This window comes from Anas acuta, chromosome 16 (assembly GCF_963932015.1).
Source record: "Anas acuta chromosome 16, bAnaAcu1.1, whole genome shotgun sequence".
Lineage (NCBI taxonomy): Eukaryota > Metazoa > Chordata > Aves > Anseriformes > Anatidae > Anas > Anas acuta.
Window position 1 is genome coordinate 4,503,343 of NC_088994.1, and position 20,746 is coordinate 4,524,088.

Here is a 20,746-nt window from a genome sequence, read left to right on the forward strand (position 1 = left end):
TGTACTGATTTATTCTTTAATTGCTTGCAATCAACAACCTACAACATGCTTTCCTTGAATATCTGTCTACTTGGTGAGAGAGAACTTTATTTTTAGCCATTGGGTTTTAATGAGATTCGGAATTTTATTTTTAAAGTACGTACCGTATTTATAAACAAACTATGAGGCACACATAATAAATAGCAATTACTTTTTCAGAAAAGTCTTTGCTGACTGCTACCTCTAAACTCGTTTCTTTTTGGCATTTCCTCCTGAGAGAGTTCTTTAGCATCTATTTATAAATGATGCTCGTTATACAAGTAGGTGTATGCCTTGAACTTAAAAAATTGATCATTTTTTTTCAGAGGGTGTATTCAGAGGCTACGTATTGAAATCCAGCTATTTCCATGAGAGAGAGGCATGCGGCAGCAGCCGGTTGGCCACAGGTTAAATCAGGTGAAGAGGATAGTTAATATTCTGCAGAATCCTGAGCCTTCTTGGAACTACATTTGCAGGAGGCTTTGAGGGTTACTAATGTCCCTGCAGCTCATTTTTGTGGGCCTTCTCTTTCAAGGTTCAGCTGTAATAAAGCTCTTGGGTCCTAAGAATAAGATTTGTAATGTCTTTAAACAAAGATATTAAGCTGAATTATGACCATTCCCTCTCTTTTGTTTATTTGCCCATTTAATAAGCTATACTTTATTAAGCGTTTAAATCAATTGCCTATTTTATCTAGGTGTTAAGATAGTAATTGATAGGATAGATAGTTATCAGACTCCTGGAACTGCAAAACAATAACACCTCTTCAGGTTTAGTGTACATTTTCATGTGTTTTAAAAAATGATGATGCAAACAAGTTATAATTAAAATTATAGAGACTTCTGGTCTGTTGACTGTAGAGAGGTACATGTTCATTTTTACAAGATTCATTTACCTGATAGACTGGAATAGCTTCATTGCTAATGGACCTGGTTTTTTATAGTACTGCAAAGCGATTTATACCATATTTATAAATAATGGAATAAGGACGGTCTTGAAGTATACTACGGCAGTGACCTTAGCAACATTGAATGCTGGCAATGAATCTATTAAAAAGTTTTTCACTGTTGAGATTTATAGAATTGTTTATGATTCTACAGCACACACCACTGTTTGTTTCTCAGTGAACCTAGGCTTATGGCTGTGTCAATCAGTCTTTTATTAAAGAAACATTTATGAAACATGGGAAGAAAATTCTAGAATTGACTGTGGAGCCTTGAGAGCAGAGCATTAGCAAGATAGCTTTAGAGCAATAGCTCTCATCTGAGATTTGATAATGATTTCTGCTTTGTAAATCAAAATTTGAGTTTGGTGCTGGAAAGGAGAAGGTGATTTGTCCACTGATGCTATTCCGGCAAACATCAGCTGCAAATGCTCTCGGGCTGATTTGTGACGGAAGGACCTGCTCTTGAGATGCAGGTGTAAAGCAACACTGGACATCACCTTGCAACAGTGAAGAGAGAAATTTTGTCATGAATTTTCATGATAAACTGCACAGTCCTTGTTACAGACCCAAACTGTTAGGTGTCAGTGCTCTCAGGAATCTGAGCCAAGGTTTAGAATGAGCTTTTTGGGCACGGGAAGTGTAGTGAAGTATCACTTCGGTGTTTGTGCTCTGTGCAGATGCTAATTAATTTCTAAGTGCTGATTTTCCACACTGAATCTAACAGTAGTGTGGGTACAAGTATACCCGTATTGAGTACAGGCTGCTAGGGACCACTCTGAGCTGTAGCTGAGGCCAGAAACAAGCAGTAGAGAAAAGTCTGCATGTTTTTTTTCCTAGTCATTTGCATAGCACTGCAGTCCGTTGTTGTGCAGCACCAGGGTTTCTAGCCCCGTGACCGTGCCTTCACTAGGAACCGAGATGACAAGAAGTCCCTCTGCTATGTTGGATGCTATCTCTCTCCCAAGTGCTTACTTTCATTGCTGTTTTGTTCCTTCACGTTGTGGTTTAATTTTCTTCAGGACAATGAAATAATCCCCATTTGTAAGTGGGGGAATTACAAAGTCAGAACGTGAATCCTCTGTGCTAGCTTCACGTAGGAAATATGTCAGTCTCTGTCTGCCCTTGGTAAATGCCATAGGACCATGTGAACAAGAGCTACACGTTGCATTATAAGAACAATGCTTTTAGCAATAGAGCGGTGAGGAAGGTATTTCCACATGATGATTTGAATACTCCTATAAGGTTAAAATTGCCTCCCTTTAACATGTAGGGTCCCTTCCTAAGCATGAAGTGGGGCAAAAGCAACAAAATATAGAAGTAAGAAAAATGGGCGAACAAACTTGGGATGTATTGCAAGATTCTGCAGTAACCCAGCATGGCTGCAAAGCTTCTGGACTCTGGGTGCCACCTCTTGCTGAGACCACTTCTCTGTTGGTGAGAGCTGGGGTTCTGAAACTGCTGACAAAATATTTCATCCCCAAGTCCCTGCTTCACGGCCTTTTGCACAATCGCATCATCCACCTTACGGTCCTCAGCTAATTAGGCTCTGGTTGGCTTTTGCAGTCACTTGATCTCTTCTCAATGTCTGTGGGTCACCATTACACAGCCCTTGGCAAACATTTGTTAGAGGAGCAGAGTTGGATAATACCTGTGATTTACTGGTGTCTGGATGCCACTGAAAATGCCTACATTAGGGCTCAATCAGTGGAATCAATGCACAAGCCTGCAGCGTGCAATTATGAAACTGTGGGACACTGGTTTCCCTACTCCTGAATATTGTGCTGCAATTACTTGGTTTTGTATGAAACAGAAGAGCTGCAAGCATCCTCCTTCTCAGAAAAACTGTGAAATGTGCAAACCAGACCCATGTTTATTAATTACCCAGTTTCCACCAGCAGAGGGGTGGGCAGCAGGGGAGGAGGGGATCGTGCCCCTCTGCTCTGCCCTCCTGAGGCCCCACCTGGAGCCCTGCATCCAGCTCTGGGCCCCCAGCACCAGGAGGATGTGGGGCTGGTGGAGCGGGGCCAGAGGAGGCCACGAAGATGCCCAGAGGGCTGGAGCACCTCTCCTGGGCAGGAAGGCTGAGAGAGCTGGGGGTGACCAGCCTGGAGAGGAGAAGGCTCCGGGGGGACCTCAGTGCATCTTGTCAGTACTTGAAGGGGGCTTCTGAAAAGATGGAGAGTGACTCTTTGCTCAGATAGATAATGGCAGAGTGAGGAGAACCATTTTAAAACTAAAAGGGGAGATTTAGGTTAGAGGGTAGGAGGAAATCCTTCCCTCAGAGGGTGGTGAGGCCCTGGCACAGGCTGCCCAGAGAGGCTGTGGGTGCCCCATCCCTGGGGGTGTTCAAGGCCAGGCTGGACGAGGCCCGGGGCAACCTGATGCAGTGATGTAGTTGGAACTGGATGGGCTCTGAGATTCTTTCCAACCCAAACTATTCTGTGGTTCAGTAAAAGTTGGAGAAGTTTTATGCTGCAGTCTTAACTTTCTTTAAATTAGTACAGCAAATATTTGCAGTTGCTAAAGCAATATGTGATCTGTCTTGTTCCCAGAGAAGATTTTTCTTACAAAAAAAGCTCAGCAACATAATTCTTTTCTTGACATAAATTTCCAGAAGAAAAGGTCTTTACAAATAAAGGTTGTCTCTATTTAAAAAATATTTTCCTATTATCCGACAGTTTCCCAAGTGAATGAATTGTCCTCATGAATTATATGGAACTCAACTTGCAGTTTATATTCATATTTATCTGTGAATCAGGCTCTTTTTATTCCGTGGTAGATTAATTCAGTATGGCCCACGTTGGAGAAATAAAACCCATGGGTCTGATTTTGTCCTAATATTTGAAAAAGGGATAGCAGCTATGAGATATGCCTTGTTTAATTTTGAGTTTGTACAAGCGCTGCTGTCTGGGGTACATCAGTCAGGGAAAGAGATTTCTAAGCCTTCGTCAGTTGTTATACACGAGCATGAGGAGTAGGGATATAAAAATGGGGGAAGTATGAAGAAGGTGGTAATCATAACTTTGCATAAAATAAGAGCTATGAATTCTGTGGCAGTAGCTTAAAGCCAGCGTATGGAAATACTTTTTTTTTTTTTTCCTCCTCCTGCAGCACAATGCATAATTAAACTGTAGAGCTTGTTGAGAACAGGGTATTGTGTCTGGCTGACTCGACAGGAGTCGTGGAAGGAAGATCCACCTGTGGTAAATCAATGAAAGGGGGAGATGCTGCTTTTCAAGGTTTTTAAAAAAAAAAAAAAAAGCAGATGGTCAGATGGTGAAATGATTAATTCTACCGCAAACTGTTGTGATGGTTAAGTTTTTTTCAAAATAGCCACTTAGCCACTACTGGAGGCCCAATATTGAGGTAGATGATCTTGATTTCAGATATTGTCCTTGTACATATTTACTTCATACTCAGTGCAGATGCTTTTCAATATCCATCCTATGGTGTTCAGACTGACAGGACAGCATTATAAATGTGCTTTACCAAAAGCTGTGCAAATATGTATTGTATTTGGGAACCTTCCTAGGAAAGGCGTGCGCTTCCTTAGTTAGCTGGCACAGGTGCCTCTTGGTAGATCTCTCCTTCTGTAAAAATGCCAATGGTTACAGACCTCCTGGTCATTTTACAAGATAATGAGCTGGCTCCAACCCTAATCCAGTGCGACTGAAATACTGGGAAAGTCAAAGCACTGCTGCGAAGGGAAGTCACAGCTCACCAGTCTGTTGGAACACTTGGAATTAAAAAGCTGCTGTTGTAAGAACGACTTTCAAATGCAGAGGATTTCCAAAAGGAGTTTTGAGAGGATTCTTCCTTAAAAGAAGTGAGGCTGCAGTAGAAGAGACAAAGTGCTCGAAAAATGCACAGGTAATTAGCCAAGACTAGCTGCAAACGGATTTTCTCAGTAGGGGAGGCTATCAGAGGTGCCCCCGTAGGGTCTGTGCTCTGTCACACACTCATAATAACCTTGAAAGGATGCTGAGAAATTGTACCTGCCATTGAAATCAATATTATTCTAAATAACTTCGGTCTCCTTGGCCAGAAGCTGTCCTTCATTTTGGTATCCATCCACACAGACCGTGTGGCAGGGTGGCTTTTTTTGTGTGTTCATCGAGGGTTCATAGAAATAGACCTTTCTTCTCATCTATGAAAAGAGGCTGAGGAATCACCCAAGGTTGTTCAGCCTGGGGCAGGGAAGGCTACGGGGGGACCTAACAGCAGCCCCCCGATACCCCCAAGGAGCGTTTCAGGAGGTCTAAGCTGGGACCTTTGCTTCAGGGAACGTCTGGAGGATGGGAGGCAAAGGGCGTAGCTGCACACGAGGTGTTTCGGACTGGTTGTAAAGAAAGCCCACAAGGGCAGCCAGGTGCTGGAGCTGGTTACCAGAGGGCTGGGCAGGCTTCCCAGGAGCTGGGAAGGACTCCGTGGGTAAAAGCTCCAGAACAGCCCAACGGGGCTTCATGGCAGGCCCTGCTCTGAGCTGGGGTTGCACTAGGTATGGCCCGAGACCCCTTCCGACCCAAATTACTCTGTGGTGAGTTCATTGTTGTGTCAACAAGGTCAGATGGCAGACCCGTATCTTCCTGAGGACAGAGTTGCTCTGGGAAGCAGCAACGCTGTGCTGTGGCAATGGGCTCGTGTGTTGATGGAGCTGCTGGAAAACCTGCCCGGATTGTGAGGAGTTGGCTCTTCAAAAGAAAGTTCTGTACCGGCGTTTGGTTCTCAGGGTTTTCAAAGCCTTGTTTTGCAGTTGAGCATGCTGACAGTTTCCTTTCCAAGTTTACGCTCAGTCTTTAATGGTTGCTATCATTTCCCTTTTAACCGGCACAGTTCTTCAAAGCCAGCAGTGAAGGAGCATCAGCAGAGGTCTGCGGTGATCACGAGGGCTTCTCAGTGGCTCATTTCTTCAGCTGTCATTTGTCAGAACACACTCATGTAATCTTAATGAACAATGTGCAAAGCCATTAAAAACTCAATTACGGCTTTCTTTTTACTGCAGACGTGAGAAAATGCAATCATAAAGTGCTGATGTGTAAACACAATAGCCACCATCTGCTGCAAAGTAGCATTTCAGCTCAAAAAGAGGATATATGTTGCAGATGCATCAATAATAGGAGGCTTATCAAGGCATCATTATGCACCAAGCAGGGGAAAAATTGAAATTTATGGCCAGCTAGAGAGCACTTCATGGTTTAATTCCCCAATTTTCAGTGGTATGTTTAATAACTATGAGAGAGTGCCTTTTTATGTTCCCTGTCGTTCGAATGGATTTTTAAAAATGAATTTATTTACCATCTTCCCTTCCTCCTTGCTTCTGACTGATCTGAACATAACACGTTCGTTTTTAGCTACCAGGAAGCTGGTAAAATCAGCAAGATATTAATTAATGTAACCTGTTGATCCAAGAGCACTAAATTTAATTGACCTGATATTCAGCTGCCTTAATGAGCGTGTGCTTCTCTGTCCAGTAAATATATAGTAATAAAAACAAACAAACCAAAACAAATTTTCACACAGCATAGGTAATGTCTTCTCCCCAAACTATTTTTTTTTAGTTCAGTGTCTGTTTTATGACATTTGATCTTCCCAGATGGAAGTAAACAAACAAACAAGAAAACCAGAGCTAAATGATTTTTCTGTTATTATTCCTGTTCCAAATCGCTCTAAGTAAGAGTTTCTCCAAGATACCTTTTGTTTTATTCAAATCCTTGCCTGGAGACATTTAAGTGGCTTTCAGTCATGCATTGATCAATAATTTCCATTTGTGACATGTTAATTCATTCCCTAGTTCCTTGTATGAGTGGAAAATGTGACAAGTGGCTTGTTGGTGCCAGACCAGATTGTACCTCTTTTATTTGCACATATAGGCCTATAAATTGAAAATAAGTCCCATCAGCTTCAATTCTGCATTCATTCTAAAGAGGGCTGTCAGGCTCTGAATCACAATATGTCACTTCATTTTAAAGATAATAAGGAAAAACACATTTGTCCTTAAAAGACTTAAAATATCTCTTTCTTTCTTGGTGAGAGCAATTTTTGAGTTCTTGGACCTGCTGTAAGTGATGTGTCCTGCCCACGAGAGCTTCACTGGGCACGGGCTTCCCAACAGCTCAGCGGCTCCCAGCTGCAGGTCGTGGAGCACGCGGAGCAACCCGGGGAAGGTTCTGGAGGCTGAGGACAGGACAACCATGCCAAGTCCACAATGCGAGAAGAACAACGCCAAGCATGTACAGCCGGGGCTATTTGGAGACCAGTTTGTGGTATAATTTATAGTACAAACAATTTCTGGTACAATTCACTCATAGCAGCAAGATGTTGTAGATGGATGCATTGTACCCAGTATCAGTTTCAGTCCTGATGGGACCTTTACACCCCTACTGAGGCCAGGCTGGACGTGGTGGGGGCTGTCTTGACCAACCAGGGAAAGGGTTTCCTGGGGGAGCTGCCCTGAGACATCTCCCTGGAAATAAGTGCAGGTAGAAACAGCTGGCAGATGGAGGGGTGTGAGAACTTCTCTCTGCCAGAGGTGGCACCGTAAGTGGAAATCTTTTATATTTTCTACTGTCACATAGAGTAACTGTCTCCAGTAAACTCCTGATAAGAGATACTAAGTTTTTATAGTATTTTCTCATTTATCTCTAGGTATGCTATATTTAAAGAAAAAAAAAAGCAACCATAAATTATAACTAAGAGACTATGAATAATTTGCATATGGCAATTACATGTAAGGCTATTCTTTTAGAAACCAAGACTATAATTATTTTGTTAAATGTCTTTTGGTGGATGTCTATTTCACTTGCTCCTGTTGTCAGTCACTGCATCCAGGCTCCCTACTCTCTCTCGAATTGTCAGCACTTGCACAAAGGGCCATTGTCATTCTGCGAACAGCGTGTGATTCACTTGTTTGGTGGGCGGCAAAAAAATAAAATCGTAATTATTGCTTTGAACTTTTTATAAGAGCTGATGTTTTTCTCCCGGAGGAAAGCTCATTATTTTTATACCTGGATCTGTAAAAGTGAAATACTCCCTAACTCTATCACCAAAACACTTGCCTACCCTAGCACAGTTCAAGGCCCTGCTGCGTTACACACAGAACAGCTTCAGAGTAGATCTTCAGGGCAGAGATGCATTTATTACCCAAATGCAACAGAGAGAAGGGTTGCGGAGGTGAGCAGAGGTGAAACGACGTGCCTTGTGATCCCATCAGGGGTGGAGCAGAGATGAATTTTCCTGGGTTCCTACCCAGGGTTTGCAGGCAGTTAGTCCAAAATCTCATTGCCCAGCATCTCTGCTTTGCTTTACTGAGTGTTTTAATCAGCTGTGCCTCAAATGTGAGATCTGGTCAATGTACAACTTGGCGTCATCTCATTTTGTATTGCTTCTGAAAACGCCACTGAACTGCTGCAAGTGGTGCATTTTGTAGCAGCCACTGTATTCCTCCACAGGAAACAAAGATACACTACTGTTACTCAGCAGTTACACAGTGGCTTTTCTCCCAGGTTCTCAGCAGCAGTTTTTACTGTTCTTACTTGATTTATAGGGGAAGATGAGGCAGCCTGTACGTGCTGCCAGAGGTCAGGGAGGTGAGTGTTGTAATTAGTCTTAGAAACCAACCCATCAGATTTCCAGCTGTGCTGCCTCCTCAAGCCTACTGGTAATTGGACTTTGGGTAAGAAATTATCGTAGGTCATACAAACTGCATCCAGATCTCAGGTTCTCAGAACTTCAGTTTATTTGGGTGTATTTTTAAGAATAATATGGCCCCCAGTGAAATCTCTCATTTAATTGAGGAAGGGGATTTTGTGGTTGACTGGGAGCAAAAGTATATCAACAGCTGAACATTTGTCAAAATCTCGTCTTACAGACTACGATTATTTGAAATAAATTAAAAAGTTTGGATTCAGCTCATGTGTTTCTTGAAGGTCCTTGCTGTGAATCTGGAATTTCTTGATTTGGGACCTTTGGGATTTTCAGCATATCAAAATGAAAGATAGGGTTGCCAGAGAGCATCTTGCCTGTAGCTTTTCTTATTTCTTCGTACAGCCTCTTCCCCAGCTGTGCTTGCATTCTACTTGAATTTTCCAAGGTCTCTAGAGTTTGTGATTTCTTTATGAAAGATTGACTTTTCTTCTGCATCCATGCTTTTCGGTACTTTACAAAATGCGTGTGTGTGTGTGTATATATATATATATATATATATACACCACATAAACACAGGGAAAAAAAACAGTTTTGTGGGAGAAAGTTGCTGGTATCTGCTGATTAAAAAGAAATTAGAATATATGGCTGTTCAGTGGACAGAATTGATCAAAATGTTTATCTGGCTCATCTGAGCGTCTGTCACACTGCTGTGGCATGGAATAGGGAAAGTCAATAGGTTAGAAGTGAGGCAAAGCTTTTCAAACTCAATCTTCTGCGAACTGCAAGAGGCCAGTGGAGAAATACATTTGTAGCATGACCTGGCAGCTGCATCAGAATTCAGAATGTCAAGAGGGCTGCATTTGATTAGAAATTATTATGCCTGGCTGCTGACACATGGATTTCCCCCCCCCAGATCTTGGTATGTTCTTCAGCTTTTTCTGCGAGTGTCTGCACACACATAAAGCAGATCCTTTAAACAGAATTGAATCAAATAACTCTCATAATGTTTTTCCTTATTGCTAACATTTGTCACCTTGATGCATCTGTAAAGAGATGAGTCGAGACACAACGTGCTGTAAAATAACTGCCTGATGAATCAAAACACGAGTTCAACATCCAGTGGCATGGTTAATATGATGCAAGCTTCGGGGTTAACAAACTCATAAATTGCCTTAGTATCTATCTTCCTACTTAAATTCAGCCGGTCCTTCCTTCCTAGACGTGTAATTGTCCGTGTAGCATTATTTCTAGCTCTGATGTTGCTGTACACTAACAAGCCTAATTTATGTGGGCTCTGAAAACTGTATTTCTTAACATGTTGCCACCTTCAAAAGCTTTCGGTGCCAAGATGCAGAGTTAACAGGTGTAGATTGGCACGAGGTGGGTAGGGGCCATGTAGGTTAATACCAGCTAAGAATTTGGTCCATTGTTAAAGCGCTTTGTATTGAATGTGCTTTTGGGAAACTAGGTATTTGGGGCTGTATGTGATAGGAGAGTCTTGTGGAGAATATGATTTTGTTTAGAGGGACTCTTTTATTCCACAGTCATAAAATAATAAAAGCAAAGTAGCATTTTTAATTTGATTTTTGAAGTTATCTAATTAAGGCGGTTGTAGTTGGCCCTGAATCTATTTGTATTTATACCCTGTAATTTTAATATCTTTTCTGTTACCTAACAACTAGCATAAAATAACTAGTTTGAGTTCTTCAGATAAATGTTTTGTTTCCTGGCATCTAAAGGAATCATTGACTTTTCTAAGGAAGCTGGTTTTACTGAAAGAGCTGAAAAAAAATGCTTTGTATTTTTCATTCTTCCTTCTCTGTCTGTAGGCTCCTTCATGATGGTGAACAGCTCTGGGCGGGCATCTGGGCAGAAAGCTCACTTGCTTCTGCCTACATTGAAGGAAAATGACACACATTGCATCGACTTCCACTATTACTTATCCAGCAGAGACCGTTCGAGTCCTGGCTCTCTGAATGTCTACGTGAAAGTGAACGGAGGACCACAGGGCAATCCCATATGGAATGTCTCGGGGGTTGTTACAGAAGGATGGGTGAAGGCAGAACTTGCCATCAGTACATTCTGGCCACATTTTTATCAGGTATGAGTTTCTAATATTTTTCTTTCTTTTTCCTCTGCTCATCTCTCTAAGTATGAGCTATAAGCTATCAATAGTAATAGGTATTACTGAAAATTAAGTTGAGTTTTTTTTTTTGCCTCCTCCTTTTGCATCAGAATGAGTTTATGTATAGCAGTTCCTATAGCAAGAGATGATACAGGCATCTCGACAGAGTTCTTCACTCTTTACCCTTAAGATGTTGACAGGTCACAGAGAAAGTTGGACCGCTGAAGTTAAACTACTGGAAAGTTGAGACCCACTTGTATATCATGACGTATGCATGTAAACAGACTTGTACTGGCACTTTCTTTCCATGGTTCTAGATAACAGTAAATACAACAGGCTGTCTGCAAGTGTTACTGCCTCTGTGTAAACTTGTCAGACCTACTTTTGGCCTTTGGTTGATTCCGTAAGAAGGAATGATTAACATTTCTCCATTCAGCTTGCATCTGGGTTATTGCTGCCCATACGAGGGCATACCAGTAAAATCTTGTACCATGTTATCAGCGTAAGTAAACTCTTCACCAGATCCAATCTCTCTCTCCATCCCTCCTGTTTTTAACACTGTGCCTGTAAGGTAGTTTGACTTGTTCTGTCAAGAGATTTTTTTTTTATTTTCTATTTTTGTTAAACAAGCACAAAGTCGAATGCATAAGTTATTTTCTGGTCATATTAATTTTATAGCTACTAGTTAGTAGACCACCTCATGGGGCTACTTCAAACTTCTTGCAGTAACTTTGGAGTCACTGATTTAGTTTTAATTAGAGAAGGTTGCACACAGCGGATTCACTTCTTGTTGAGCACTGAAGGTTTTTATCTTCAGGTTTTTCTTGTTTTGCATTCAAGAAAAAAAAAGCCTGGGAGGTAATTGCACCCTACACCTTGCAGGAAAAGGAGAAATACATATGATACTAATAAAAGCATGAGTGAGACAGGAATTATGATAGAAGAAACTATGAAAAGGCAGTGAATACTCTGTGGATAGAAAACAGCAGGTAGAAAAGCTTCTGCTTTTTTTTTTTTTTTTCCTTCCTTTTAATAACTGGGTAGGAGGTCTATAAAATCCGAGCTGAAGTAGAATGCTTTAATGTTCTGCCTCCGAAAAAGAGTTGGGAATATCAGCAGAATAGATAGAGCACATTGTGCAGGGTGAGAGGAAGGGATAAAGAGATGCAAATGCACTGAAAGTGGTGTTTTAAGGGCTGTGCACAACTTGTCACTTGTTCTGAAATCATATTAAAGTGCTTGATATTCATATTAACATGAACCTGGTTGTGAACCAGAATTTGCTTCATAGTAGGTGCTCTACAGAGAGAACAGAAATGATCTTTCACCCAGATAATCAGTGCTTGAAAAACCTGGAAAAGACAGTCTGATCTCAAACCAAGAGATCCTTCTCTTAGATACACCAATACTAGACTTCCTGAGCCTTAGTTACATCTTTTGCAAGTCTTTTTAGAGGTCAAGTTTGCTTTTCCTGAGCCAAAAAATCCTTTAATTCAAACAAGAATTTTGTACTGCTTGCTGCGCAAAAATGAAGAGCCTGGAAGCCAGCAGTGACTGGCTGGGAGTAGTTCCTTTCAGAAAATGCAGGGGTTCTCTCCTCTTTCTTTTCCCCAGCCTCAATTTTTTGATGGATGGGGTGGTTGTTTCCTTCTACTTTTCCTTGTATTTTTATTTCTTAAGCGAGATCTGTCCCACAGATCATGGGGGATCAGATAGACTGATTTATAACTAGTCTTTGATTTTATAAACCACTTTTCTGTTGGTGATCTGCATTTTCTAGTGACTCTTTACATATATTAAAAAAAAAAAAAGAAAACTCTAAGCTCTCAAAAATGAAGGGAAAAGCAGAATCAAGGTCTTCTGTTAAAATGATTGTTGTGTGACAGCCTGATGTAATGTAATGCTTCTGGCTAAGGGAGTCCAGAGGTGGCAGGATGACAAAGCTTGGGTGTACTGATGCCTAGGGAGTGTCTCATTTTATACTCACATCTAGGATATGCCATAGAGCATTAGTTGTCAGCTTTAAATCAAAACTGCCTGCCTAGAGAACAATTTGTGCACAGGGGGCCTGAAAGTATTTCCAAAACACCAGGTAAGATGAAGGGGGAAAAAATAAATGAATTTATCCAAAATTACGAAATCTGTGTCAGGCGAAATGGGGATTATTCTCTTAATACGTGGCAATCAACCACCATGAATTGCAGTGTGCGCTGAAAATACTGTTAGGCAAAAGCATCTGAAACCATCTGCCCTGGGTCTGAGGCTTTGACAGGTGCCTGGAGCTTTGGAGACGTGACCAGTGGAAAACAAGTAACCGAGCCGCTTGCCAGGGGGTCGTGTTTTAGGTCTGGCAGCTATGCTCAAGGGTCATGTGAGTCATCCAGCTCCAGAAGCACTCTGCTGAGGTATAGGCGTGGGGATGGTGGAGATTTTATAAATTCTACCCTAGAGTTAGTCGCACTTGGATTCCCAGTCTGCATACATTTTTAGTGTAGCAAGAAAAAGCTGTAATAGTACTTGGAGAAAGGTAATACGTGTAATCTTGAGTTACTGCTTGCCATAAGGATGAACTTAGTCCCAGAATGCGCCAAGTGCCGCGCTGCAGTCTGCCAGGAAGAGTTTTTTTGATGTATAGCAAGGAACGTTATTGATCCACGCCTGAAGAAAACTGTTGTACCACAACAGATGAGCCAGGCTACATCGCTAACACAGACATTGTTGGTATATAGCAGCAGTGAAATGTAGGATTGTTTATGGGGAAGGAAACATGAAATGACTTGGTATTTGCAGTTCTCAGGAGCGTTTAAGAAATGTGTAAGAGTAAAGCTTTGCATTTTGCCAGCTACATTAGGTTCTGAGAGCTTCCTTAAATATGAAGTAGTATTAAATGCCCATTTCTCAAGCATTGTAATATATTTCAACTGAAGCTAAAAGGACATGAGAGCGACTCGGTCTGAAATGTGCAGAGCTGGGCCTCCTGCAAGCATGGATTTCTGCCTTTTTCTCATTGCTGGGTCTCAATTCCCAGTTCCCAGGAAAACCTGTGTGCTTCTGCGCTTCTTGCTTTAACGGGGCTGAGATGCAGCAAAAAGACAGAAGGACGACCATGTGGAATTTTGAATTGGGAAATAAGGAGGTCTGAGTGCAGAGTGAGACAGACAATGTTGTTTTGACAGAATATTTTATTGTGTGAATTGCGAGGAAACCTTCACTCTTCGGTGGTTTCTTCACCAATGTGAAGATTAAATCCATGGTCCTTTTAGGAGCTGACTCGGTTGTTACTGACTCCAGGTGTAGGTTATATTGTGCTGTATTAAGATCACCGAACATGTCACTAATTAACGGAAAACAGTTCTCTGTGTATTGGTACTTACTTTTGCCATGTACAAGTAGCCAGTGAGTTGGAGAATTTTTCTTTCCAAGTCCTTGGCTTTCAGGAAATTGTTGTAGCTTAGCATGGCTTATAGCTACTTATAAATGCAGAACTAAAATAAGGTTTTTACAGCTAGTAAGTTGCAGTTCAGTGCGAGTTGGAGAGGAGTCACTGTTGTTGCTTTATGCTGCTACCAGTAAGTACCATTTTTATCATGAAGATTTTTTCCATTTATAAAGTGAATTATCCTTTCCACTCTAAGGACATGCATTACACTCTTGGTTTTTACAGTCTGTTGAGGTCTGTTGAGACTCTTGATCACATGAAACACTCATAGATGGTTTTGGGATCGTTATATCATCTTCCAGAGATTTGCTGCTGCTTCTTGTCCCTTGGACAGCCTATGTTTTGTCCACTTCCCAGTGGTTTAGAACTCTATTTCTAAACATTGTTAACTCGTGAACTTTTCTTAGTTCATTTTTTTGCCCATTTATTTTTGTATTCTACCTGTTTTTATCATGGCTTTTGCCTAATGGACGTATGTCAGGAGATCTCCTGTTTGGATGTGCTGTGAACTGGGGGAGCAGATCTTACAGAGTCATGGCAACATGAGCAGAAATTAAGTTCCAGAAGCACAAATGCAAAATAATGAACTTGGTGCTTATGAAGTCCAGTGCTCCACTTTTGTAGTGTTGAGCACGTGGTGATCAGCATTGAGACAGCTGAATATGTAGTGTATTAAATCTTCTGATGGAGAAAATGAAGAAAAAGCTGAACAGTAGCAGGCTGGGAATGCCAGCTTTTATTTAAAGTGGAAAAAACAGCGTTGAAAACTGGCTTTAAGTAGCTAACAAACTTTGTGGTTTTCTAGTAATGATTTAAGTAGTCATGAATTACTGAAATAATTTATCCTACAAAACAAGTAGCTGCACTAGAGTGCTGCTGCAACAGTAGTAACTGTGCCAGCTGAGCACATTAATTAACTGTCCTTGAAAACATTACTGTATGCTCATGCAAAAATGAGCAAGTTAGTAGAGTGTGAACGTTGCCTTAGTAAGAGGAAACAAAACTGGGGAACATCCCTTTCAAATGCCAAGGACAGCAGCCATTTAATCTCTCCACATGCATGACTTTTTAAAAAATAGTTAAGGATAGCACTCCATTCCTTTCCTTTGAGAAGGGAATCGCTAACTCAGGAGTTTCTGGTGGACCAAAAGATCAACACGAGCCAGCAGTGTATGCCTGCAGCCCAGAAGGGCAATTGTACCCTGGGCTGCATCAGCAGAGGGGTGGGCAGCAGGGGAGGGAGGGGATCGTGCCCCTCTGCTCTGCCCTCCTGAGGCCCCACCTGGAGCCCTGTGTCCAGCTCTGGGCCCCCAGCACCAGGAGGATGTGGGGCTGCTGGAGCGGGGCCAGAGGAGGCCACGAAGATGCCCAGAGGGCTGGAGCACCTCTCCTGGGCAGGAAGGCTGAGAGAGCTGGGGCTGGTCAGCCTGGAGAGGAGAAGGCTTCAGGGGGACCTCAGTGCAGCTTGTCAGTTTTTAAAGGGGGGCTTCTAAAAATGATAGAGAGCAACTTTTTTGCTTGGTCAGATGACAAGATGAGGGGCAATGGTTTTAAACTGAAAGAAGGGATGTTTAGAGGTTAGGAGGAAATTCTGTGATTAACATTACCATGTTAAATAATTAGTCTGCACTTTTCCTTTTTGCATTCCAGCTAATGTTACCAAATTTCCTGTTCCTCATGTCCTACTAACCTTTAATTGTTTGAATAAACTGGGCCATATTTAATACTATTGGTCTGCTGAATCTTATTTAGCGGTAGGAAACTGAATTTTAATGAGTCTTTTAGGGTTCTCCCTGCCCCATCTCAAAGTCTTTGCAGACAGCTTGTATGTTAGTAACAGGACACTTCAAATCAGGGCAGTTTTACAGGTACAATAACACTGCCCTAGAAAAGTGTGACATTTTTGTTCATCACTAATCAAATATATGTGTAATTGGCCTCAAATTAGTGGAACACTTTCGTTGTCCAGATAAATACAGAAAATAGTGTTAAGTAGTTTACTGTTAATATAGAGAAGCGTTACATATGTTTTCAAAGAGTACTCAGACTCTGCTAGTTCAGTCCAGGGAAAGGCAGAAAAGAACTTTATTATTTCTGGGAGAATCTTATTTCAGTCCAGTAATTAGAATCCAGGGTCATCTGTTGCTCACTTAGTGCTTTCTGATACTGCAATAGCGTGCATGCCAAATCAAGGTTTTCTCCAAAAGAATCCATGCAGAGTTATTGATTCAATGAGAAAATCATCTTGTGAATGACATTCTCTAACTTGGAGGCACACTAATTAGAACAAGATGTCAAATGATTACACACGTAATGTTCTTGGACTGGTGCTTATAGTGTATACAGGAGTGTGTGTATATAAAGAGGGTATTTTTTGCTCTTCCAAATGGAAATAGTACTTAGTTCTTGCTAATCCTAATTAATGTTGCTCTATTTTTTTTCTATATCAAACAGATTTCCAGTCTTTGATATACATCTGCATAGTGGGTTGCATAGGTGCCCCTCCACTATCAGTGATAAAATGCCTTGAACACGTCAGACATTGGAATACGAGCAGAATGTTGTGACTGGCCAAATGATTACTGCTATTTCTCTTTTCAGAAAACCTTTTCTTTTTTTGTATTCCAGGTGATATTTGAATCTGTCTCTTTGAAAGGACATCCAGGGTACATAGCTGTGGATGAAGTCAGAGTTCTTGCCCATCCATGCAGTGAGCATTCTTTGTTTTTCTAACTCTATCAGTGTGTTATATACCAGGCTTTGCAGTCTCAAGTAGTGATATACCCAATTCATTGAGCTCTAAGATTTCTTTTTATGTCCCCTGAGACACCTGATGACAATCAGCCTTTCACAACTACTTAACTTACCAAGTTGTGCAAAAAGCAAAACTGAGTCTGTAGTTAGTGCCTGAATGTCTGGAAGTTTCTATTCCTATACTGCCACAAGAACACAGAACTCTTGATTGTTTTGTTATTTCTGAATCATACTGGTGTAGAAAAAAATCTAAAAAGTTTTGGATAATGCCCTGTGTGGTTGACTTAACAAACAAACAAAAAAAAAGAAATCAAATTGGTTCAGTATTTCCTTAATAAAGGACATATCCCAAAGGTATCTCTCAAAAGAAATGTTAAACCCACTCAGCATCTGCATGAGGATATTAAAAATAAATCTCATTCAGACTTGCACAAGAGTGAAAACTAATGCAGGTTGATTGCACTGTTCAAAAGTATTTGGGTTATGTTGCTTCTATAGTGGGTACATTATGCCCAGCTTACATTTTTCATACTTAGGCCTTAAACCTCTACGTTGTGGCATAATTTTTTTTGATTTCTCTGTGCATGCACAGTGAGGCTTGAGGACTTCTGTATGTCTATATTCTGTCTGTAGTACATAGCCCCTTCAAAAGATTTTAAACAGCTTTCATGTTCTTTAGTGAGTTTAGACGTGTCTCCTTCAAATACCTTAATGTTCTTAAAAGTAATCTGTAATTACCCCATGTCTTTTAATGCTCAAATTATTAACTGTTATGTAGCATACTAAAATGCACTTTTGGGGTGACACTTTGATTTATTAGATTATGTTTACATTTGTTTATATTTTGGTGCTGCAAATTCAGCATTTCCGAGTAGCCTGGTATCATTTGGAAAGGTAGCCCACCGCCCTGCCACTTCAGTGCTTTACAGCCCCTTTCACTAGCTCGTAGTTTCAGCAAATCAGCAGTGGCTGCTCACAACAAAATCATGTAGATTATATCAATGGGGTGAATAGACTTTTTCTCGCAGTACAGAATTTCAAAGAATAGCTACCATTTAGCGTGACAGACACGGATGGCTCTGCTCAAGTTTAACAGGACATTTCTGATAACTGCAATATGGTTAATTGCTGTTTAACTAAATTATATTTGTATTTACCATGTGCTCATTGCTCAGGCCTTTGGGTGCATTTACTTCATTAAGAAATCCTTACAATCTGTGTTGACCAGATGTTGCTGATAACTGGCAGCATCCAAACAAATCCCCCAATGATGCGCCTGTATTCCGCTGCATAGCGGGTGGTGCCTGATCCCTTTACTGGGAAAGAGGCCACTGAACCAACTGTGTGGCAAAGCCTAGACAAGGTTATGGGATCGAAAAAATAACAACAAAAAGACCCCTGCTTAGTGAAGTATTTAAACTGATGTTTAAATCAGTGTCTGCAGGTATATGCAAGTCCCTCTAGAAAACTGAGCGCAACCTTGTTGACCCCAAAGTGGGGTGATTCGAACTGTAACCACTGCATTTCCAGTCAGTTTGCAACCTGCAGAGTACAGAGCTCCCTACAGGCTGCGAGTTCTCTGCAGTCCTTGTAAATGCCTCTCCTGTCCCATTGCCAGCGTTGCCTTTGTTGTTCAGCAGTGACAGCCACCAGGGCGTGTTCTGTCACTTGTACAGGCGTTGCCCCTCGCGTTCATTTTACAGTTGTTACAACTCAAAACACAGGAACCACGGAGCTCCTGGTGAGCATGGGTGTGTGACTTGAAATCATTGGTGTTACTTTTTCATTTCTGCTTCACCTTCATAGATAAGTGTACTACTCAACTTTGAGACACATTTCTGGCCCCAAGAAAGCACGACAGTACAGAATCGCTGCGTTTCTGCAGCCTGCGTGCTGGAGGTGTCAGCAAATGGAGAGCAGGGAGAACACCATATGGAAACTAGATAAAAACCTTCAGCATAGTGTACAGTCCTCATGTGCCTGTAGTGGACACCTGCCTGCATGCCAAGCCTCATACATGCTTGGGCACAGATGTCCATACCCTCTCGAAGTTACTTATTTCCAATAGAAGAATATAGGGTAGGATGTGTTACGAAATTTTGTATCTCTCTGGTGGCTAATCGTATTAGGAAATTCAAAGATGAATTGAAAAGGATTGACCTTTAGTGTCCTACAAGACTCTGTGTGTCTTACTAAAAGTATTTAATTGGAGCACAAACTTTCTTCCAAAGCCATGCAAGCACTAAGGTCATTTTGAAGTGTCAGATTCACCACTGCATTTTTTTTTCCTTGTAAGTTTTTTTTTTTTTTTTTTTTACTTAAGTAGATGAGTGGTGTTTAGTCAAAAAGATCTTTTTGATCTTTTTCCTTTGTCAACAAATGTATATTTAATATTGATGATATTGCCACTTTGGTATCAGTGCTTTAATATTGAACTAATATTAATGTCAGCAAAAAATTACGTTGTTCTTAACTAATATGGTGATAAAATACTATCAATAATACCAATATTTCATTTAATATCAATGATTTTATATGAATGAATTTGTTATTTTAAAGTTCTAGGATGTAGTTGACAGTCAAAAAAAGTAAAAAGGGAAAAAGGCACTTAGGAGAATTTGGTTTGGGTCCATCATGCTTGACAACCTCAGAAACCTTTGGTTTCTTTTTGACCTTTATAAAAACACAATTTTCTAAAGAATTTACTCAATTACTTTTCATAGCAAGGAGTAAGAAATTGTTTTGATGACCGTGAACTTGTGATCTGACAGTCTATGTTTTCAGATGTGCCAGAGCTCTGTACCGATATCTTGGGCTGTTCTCTGTAAGCTCACCCACCTTGCTCTGCAGGGAATAGTCGGGTACTGAAGGACAGCTTCATTTTACTAAATCGCCTGGTCAAGGATAGGCCTTAATGCTTTGCTGCGTGTTTATGTCAGTATTGCTGTAACAGTCAGTTGCTGCCTTGCTCTACCCTTCCTATCCTTTGCATCTTTTGTTAGGAAAAGCACCACATTTCCTACGGCTGCAGAACGTGGAGGTTAACGTGGGGCAGAACGCGACGTTCCAGTGCATTGCTGGGGGGAAGTGGTCGCAGCATGACAAACTCTGGCTCCAGGTAAGATGATACAGTGTTTTCGAGTAAAATAAGTAGATGGAGGACAACTAGGTGGTGAGGCAAAATGTTATCACTGAGATCTTTTGAGAACTGCTTTAAAGTGTTTCCAGATGGGAGTCCAAGGTGACAAAATACAGAATTGTGCTACAGAAGATGGAAAAAGTGGCCAGTTACTGCAAAATTTTAGTTTCAAACAAATCTGTGCACACCTGTAAGCACTTGGCATAAAGCAGAAAAGACAGAGCAAGTGGAGAAGTTCCTCACTCATGCTTAATTTGCGGTCTTCTTCCCCCTTGCCCTCCAAAAGTGTCATTGGCAAGGGCTGAGGGCAGTAAGTTAAGATGGAAACCTACCATAAGGTCTGAGATTGCTATCTGGTTGATAAAAATAGGCAAAAATCAGTTTGTACTGCCTTTGTTTCTTCCTCTCAGTTTCCCTTAGCTGTGTTGATAGCAGATTGTTTCTTCTAGTTGCTCAATAAAAGATGAAAGCATTCGCTCTCTTAATACCTGTATTTTCATCCTGCCAGCTGGACTTGAAAGACTGTGTAGTACTATTCATGTAGGTATAGTAAATGTAAGAACTTTTTTTCAGTTCTAGACTTAGAAGTGGAACACTTAGCAAACTGGAAGGGTGGAGTACTGTTTCCCAGTGAAGAACAAAGTTATTTCTTCTGCCCATTCAAGTGCTTGGCTGTGGAGA

At 41.1% G+C, this 20,746-nt stretch overlaps 1 protein-coding gene across 12 annotated transcripts in view; it reads left to right on the forward strand.

Annotated features, from left to right (window-relative positions):
* PTPRT (protein tyrosine phosphatase receptor type T) overlaps positions 1-20,746 on the forward strand; it is a 564,167-nt gene that overhangs the window by 269,643 nt on the left and 273,778 nt on the right. For all 12 annotated transcript variants that reach the window (XM_068700265.1, XM_068700263.1, XM_068700264.1 and 9 more), the window contains 3 exons: positions 10,438-10,709; positions 16,801-16,882; positions 19,929-20,044. In XM_068700265.1, coding sequence (XP_068556366.1) covers positions 10,438-10,709; positions 16,801-16,882; positions 19,929-20,044 — 470 coding nt within the window. The remainder of the gene's footprint in view (positions 1-10,437; positions 10,710-16,800; positions 16,883-19,928; positions 20,045-20,746) is intronic.